This window comes from Rosa chinensis, chromosome 7 (assembly GCF_002994745.2).
Source record: "Rosa chinensis cultivar Old Blush chromosome 7, RchiOBHm-V2, whole genome shotgun sequence".
Lineage (NCBI taxonomy): Eukaryota > Viridiplantae > Streptophyta > Magnoliopsida > Rosales > Rosaceae > Rosa > Rosa chinensis.
Window position 1 is genome coordinate 13,680,814 of NC_037094.1, and position 6,000 is coordinate 13,686,813.

Consider the following 6,000-nt stretch of genomic DNA (forward strand, 5'->3'; position numbering starts at 1 on the left):
GTAGATGGAGGGGAGCTGGTGTAAGGTGATGGGTGAAGGGAATCATGGAGTTTTTTGGATCTGAAAATTTTTTGGGTTGATCGGCAAAGAAAGGAGGAACAAAGTCCTCTATAACTGGACATAAGCCAGCAAAATCACCACAAGATGGGTGTAATTCACCACAGGGGTGTGAGAGAAGCAAGAGAAAAAGATGAAAGACAGAGAAGCTGAGAAAAAGAGAGGCCAAAACGAGAGAGCCCGCCCCCAACTCTCAAGCCTTCGATCTAGATCCGAAGGGATCAAGATCCGGGCAGAGAGAAGGGGGAGGGAGATGGGTTTTCTCAGATCTGTTTTCTCTCTCTAGATTTTAGAGAGAGACGCTCTGTTCTCTTTTGCTAGAGGTTTTCTCAGATCTGTTTTCTCTCTCTAGATTTTACCAATGAAACCATGGTTACAAACAGCAAATAAAATGTTGTGGGGCTTTGAATGCAACTATAGAGTAGTAAGCATGCATTATCTAGCTGTAGAGCTCCGGGGCATTACAGAAAAGGTACGAGAGTAAAGTAGTAAAATAATGTCCCTGTGCCTTGTGGGGGTGTTTATATCTGTATGTCTATATATTTATGCTTGTGCGATTGGAGCAGTGTTTGTCTGTCATTGGTTTCTAATAAAAGTGCTTGGACTCATATTATTGAAGACGATGTTAACTATTCTGGTGAGGAATCTTGAGCTGAAGAATAAATCTGGGGAATGCCTTTTATAACAAAGGGATTCGCATGTGATGTTTTCTGTGGGGGCTATATATGAAAACGGTTTCTGATTCATCCTCAATTGCGAACTTTAACTAATTACAGGGACTTGATAGCAAAAGTTGAAAACGTCGCCATTACGTGCTACTATATGCTTCCACCGGCTACAGATTGACGCCTCTCAACCTCCAACCCCGCCATGCCAACCTCTTTCGGCACGTTATCAATCTTCATAACACCGTTCACTTCCGGCAAGGGAATCATTTTTGTAGTAACTTACGAAAATTATGTGAAATAATGAAACTATAATCATTTTAGTGGTTTCTCATTATATAATTCAGTAACTACAATATTAGGTGAAAATTATCAAACTTCAATAAGATATTACTGAAAATGTATTTATAATATCACATAATATCTTATACTTTAAATATTACAAAAAATTACGTACAATAAAAAAATATAAAAAAAGGAAGTGAGCAATCCAACAACTACCACCCATCACCACTCTAGCCACTATGTAACACTACTAACACAAAACACTACCTATGTGATTATTCATGGATCGACTTCAATGAATAGTATTGATACGAAACACATCTGATAAAATAAAAAAATAAATAAAAATATTTAATTGATAATTATATTCAATCGAGCGTCATAATCTGCACGAAAATAAACCAGTAGCTATAATTTTCAAAAATTCACATGTCTACACTATAATATTATCCGTGAAAATAGACCAACAAATAGATTAACTATATATTATAAAATGGTAAAGTACCCTAATTTCATTTTCTATCTTTCCATTAAAAAAAAAAAAAAATAAGAGAAGGAAGTAGAAGGTAATTAGGTAATGATCTTCGTTGGCGGGTATAAGACTCCACCAAAACGGCGTCGTCAGTTGGACTTCGTAGTCATCGACGTCTACGGCACCCTCTCGTTGGTGTTTAGGTCACTGTCCCTTCACTCCCTCGACGAGTCCGTCGCCTCACGTCTCCCACTTGGGCCTCCTTAAACAAATATCATTCCCCATTTCCCCTCCCTCACTCTCTCTCTCTCTCTCTCTCTAAATATCACCGCCATATCCCTTTCCTTCTCCCGTGAACTCTTCACCAACTCTCCCATTTCTCTCCCTCTCTCATTTCCCTCTCCCTCTCTCCCAATGGAGGCTTCCCCTGCTCTCTCCCGCATCGGCCTGGCCGGCCTGGCCGTCATGGGCCAGAACCTCGCCCTCAACATCGCCGAGAAAGGCTTCCCCATCTCCGTCTACAACCGCACCACCTCCAAGGTCGACGAGACCGTCGATCGCGCCGTGAACGAAGGCAACCTCCCTCTCTCCGGCCAGTACACCCCCAAAGACTTCGTCCTCTCCCTCCAGCGCCCCAGATCCGTCATCATTCTCGTCAAGGCCGGCGCCCCCGTCGACCAGACCATCGCCGCCCTGTCCGCCTACATGGAGCCCGGCGACGCCATCATCGACGGCGGCAACGAGTGGTACGAGAACACCGAGCGCCGCATCCACGAGGCCTCCGCCAAGGGCCTCCTCTACCTCGGCATGGGAGTCTCCGGCGGCGAGGAGGGCGCCCGCCACGGCCCCAGTCTCATGCCCGGCGGGTCCCACCAGGCGTACTCCAACGTCCAGGATATTCTCCACAAGGTCGCCGCCCAGGTGGAGGACGGGCCGTGCGTGACGTACATCGGCCAAGGCGGGTCCGGTAACTTCGTCAAGATGGTCCACAACGGAATCGAGTACGGCGATATGCAGCTGATTTCCGAGGCCTACGACGTGTTGAAGAACATCGGCGGGCTTTCGAATTCGGAGCTGGCTGAAATCTTTGACGAGTGGAACAGGGGGAGCTGGAGAGCTTCTTGGTTGAGATTACCGCCGATATTTTCAAGGTGAAAGACGATTTGGCCGATGGGTTTTTGGTGGATAAGTTGCTGGACAAGACGGGGATGAAGGGCACCGGGAAATGGACGGTTCAGCAGGCTGCTGAGCTTTCCGTGGCGGCCCCGACTATTGCGGCGTCGTTGGATTGTAGATACTTGAGTGGATTGAAGGAGGAGAGGGAGAGCGCCGAGGAGGCCTTGAAGCAGGCCGGGTTCAAGGAGGAGATTGGGAATGTGACTAGTGGGATTGATAAGAAGAGGTTGATTGATGATGTGAGGCAGGCTTTGTATGCTTCCAAGATTTGTAGCTATGCTCAGGGGATGAACTTGTTGAGGGCTAAGAGTATGGAGAAGGGTTGGAATTTGAATTTGGGGGAATTGGCTAGGATTTGGAAGGGTGGGTGTATTATTAGGGCCGTGTTCTTGGACAGGATTAAGAATGCGTATCAGAGGAATCAGGGTTTACCTAACTTGGTTGTTGATCCCGACTTTGCTAAGGAAATGGTGCAGAGGCAAGCTGCGTGGAGGAGAGTTGTAGGGTTGGCTGTGGCCGCCGGGATTAGTACTCCGGGAATGTGTGCTAGTTTGTCGTACTTTGATACATACAGGCGTGCTAGGCTTCCGGCTAATCTTGTTCAGGCTCAAAGAGACTTGTTTGGAGCGCATACTTATGAGAGGGTTGATCGCCCTGGCTCATTTCATACAGAGTGGACTAAACTTGCTCAAAAGAGTTCGGGTGTTGGGGTTCTCAATTGAGCTGTTGTTACTTACTAGTTTGGTTAGTTGTTGATTTCAATGGGATGTTGGTTGGTTTGATAGTTGAATTGGAATTGTATGTCTCTTTGAGGCTCCCTTGCATAGGCGTAGCGATCATTGCTTACCCTTGTCAATAAAAAGTGCTTGCCTTTTGAGTTCAATGAGCTAAATAGTTTTCTGATGTTTTGTTTCTTTTTTCCCTTCTGCATTTTGAAATGATTACCCTGCTGAATGACTTGTACTGTGGGATGCTACGGGCAATTGTGCTGTGTGAATCCCCCCATATACATGTATTTTCACTAAAAAAAATGTAGATTGGAATTTAACAGGCCTATTGGTAAATGGCAGATATAGCTATGTTAGGTGGTCGTTTTTTGCAGAGTGGTTCCCATCTCAGTTCTATTTGAACATGAAAATGGATACTCCAATGAGAGGGCAGCTAAACAAAACTTGCTTCAGGTTTCCATCTGGTCTCTTTCTTACACATGTCAGATTATGCTGCTTGAACTCATGACTTGTAGATACTTGAGTTTGCCATTGCTGTAGGTAAGAGATTAGCTCTTTCTCCATGTCATCTGATTAACTCTTCCCCTTTACTTTTTCATATTATGAGTTGTGTTTAGAAATTAGAATCCGGAAATAATTGCTCTGTCAATGCTTGTTTGATAACTCTGTTGTTGTTATGTTATACTGTAGACTAGCATGTGCTAGACTCTGAGGAGCCTTGTTTCGGATTTTCATTTTCATTTGAACATTCAATCTGAACGTCATCAATGAATTCAGAATTAAGTGCTTGGTTCAAGAGTAATCTGAGCTTTCAGTCTGCCAGCTTTAGAGATTTTGAAAGTTTATTCTACATACACAATGCCGAAGTTAATGAAGTTTATAAAACGCTGTAATTTGATTAAGAACTATTACTTTTGTTAATATCAAAAGTTAATTGAACAGTTTATCCTTCATTCTCAAACTGACGCTGATCTCTTATGAAGAGTTTAATACATCGCATTCTGTTAGTTTTACAATATTATTTTTCGGCTTTCGGTCCAATGTAAACCACCAAAAACACACTTTTTTATTTAGTACACCTCTGGCTACATGCCATCTACCTGTAAACCATAAGAGAATAATTGTGAAGCAGGGTTTAAACCTTAATGTTTATGGTATTAGCTACTCAGCAATTTCATTTCACAAATTTACAATTCCTTTCAAACAGATTTTGGTACCTCGGAACTGGCTTTAATTCTATCTTCAGATGAAGTGATCAGGTGAAGCTAGGTGTTGGAAACCATTCTCAGAAACTGGCTGAGTTCTTGTAACTCCACCAGAAGGCATTTTGCTACCACGAACCCACCTATTTTCAAGAACTGAATCGTCGTCAGCCTGTTCTTCCATATCTTGAAACTTCTTCCTCTTCCGATGTCTCATACACACCATCCCAAGATAACACCCCAAAATAGCTGCAAGAACTCCAAGGACAATCGCAACTACCCATGAATACCGCAGGATTAGTGGTTTTTTCTTCACTGGAACAACAATTGAAAAATGACCATGACCCGTGGTGTTACATATACCAGGATATATCATGTCACTGAGGTAAACCGTCCCACTGGCAGCAAATGACGCGCATTTTGCATTGGAGTTCAACCGTTCTTCCGATGTCAGATTTGGGAACTGAATCAATATCGACTTCCCCATTGTGTTTAGACCAACAATTTGAGCACTTTTCAAACTTGTATGTGTTGCATCATAAACGAGAAAACCAACAACAGAGGTGAGAAATGAGTAACCTGGAAGACGGTAGAACTGAGATGACAGATTCCCCAAGTCTTGATACACCAAAGCCAGTCTCTTCACATGAGGCATTGGCTTGGTTCTTGATGGGATATGAAAACAGCCGAGCTTTTCAGCACCTCTGTTCCACAGCCTCCTGCTTCGAATCCCTTCAACAAACACTTCCATGCTGGATAGGTTAGCAGGGAGGAGAACCCTGTATACAGCACCGGTGTGAGGCCGGTGCTGCGCAAGAGTTTTCAGGGCCACATCTCTAGTAAACACATCTAAAGGGTCAGTAGTGCTAGAGTTGCTACATGAGCAGAAAAGAAAGACGAAGAAAACCGAGATGAAAAACCAGCTCATATTGTGAATTCTTAACAAACCTAACACGACTAACCCAGACTTCAGTTTCCCAAACAATGCAGATGAACATGGATTTCTATGAGTAGTCTACTTGAAGGTTTAGGATTAAAGGGGTTCTCTATAATGATATGTTCTGGCAAAGATGGTCAGCATGCCTAGTGGTCCCTGGAGAAAAGGACTTTTAGAGTACCTTTCATCAAGTGTTTGGTGTGCTCTTGACTTTCCTTAAAGCCAAAAAGGATGGGAGATCTACGCTTATAGACGTTGGACTTTAAACAGGTGTGAAATCTTTTACCTTGGAGCACCCAATCCCATTAATCATTTTAATGATGGTAGATTTTGTGGTGAAAAACAAGAAATCTTGGACCATAGAGTTAACTATTCATATTTGTTAGCGTAAACAAGGACAATTCTTAAGGCCGCATGTGATTCGCGGAAAGTAAAAGAAATTAAATCAATTCCTTGCTCTTTCCATAGGCATGGGAAA

General features: G+C 43.3%; 2 protein-coding genes across 2 annotated transcripts; one reads left to right on the plus strand and one right to left on the minus strand.

Moving 5' to 3' along the window:
* Positions 1 to 1,766: 1,766 nt before the first annotated feature.
* Positions 1,767 to 3,558, plus strand: LOC112176882 (6-phosphogluconate dehydrogenase, decarboxylating 3, chloroplastic-like). The gene is given in 2 exon segments (XM_024314982.2): positions 1,767 to 2,578; positions 2,581 to 3,558. Coding segments are annotated over 2 exon segments (1,482 nt in total). The 5' UTR covers positions 1,767 to 1,893; the 3' UTR covers positions 3,378 to 3,558.
* Positions 3,559 to 4,180: 622 nt separating this feature from the next.
* LOC112177437 lies at positions 4,181 to 5,755 on the minus strand. Its single transcript, XM_024315726.2, has 2 exons — positions 4,601 to 5,755; positions 4,181 to 4,483 (listed from the first exon to the last, which is right to left on the minus strand). The coding sequence occupies exon 1, from the start codon at positions 5,511 to 5,513 to the stop codon at positions 4,626 to 4,628; it is 888 nt and encodes a 295-aa protein (XP_024171494.1). The 5' UTR covers positions 5,514 to 5,755; the 3' UTR covers positions 4,181 to 4,483; positions 4,601 to 4,625.
* Between the last annotated feature and the right edge of the window lie 245 nt (positions 5,756 to 6,000).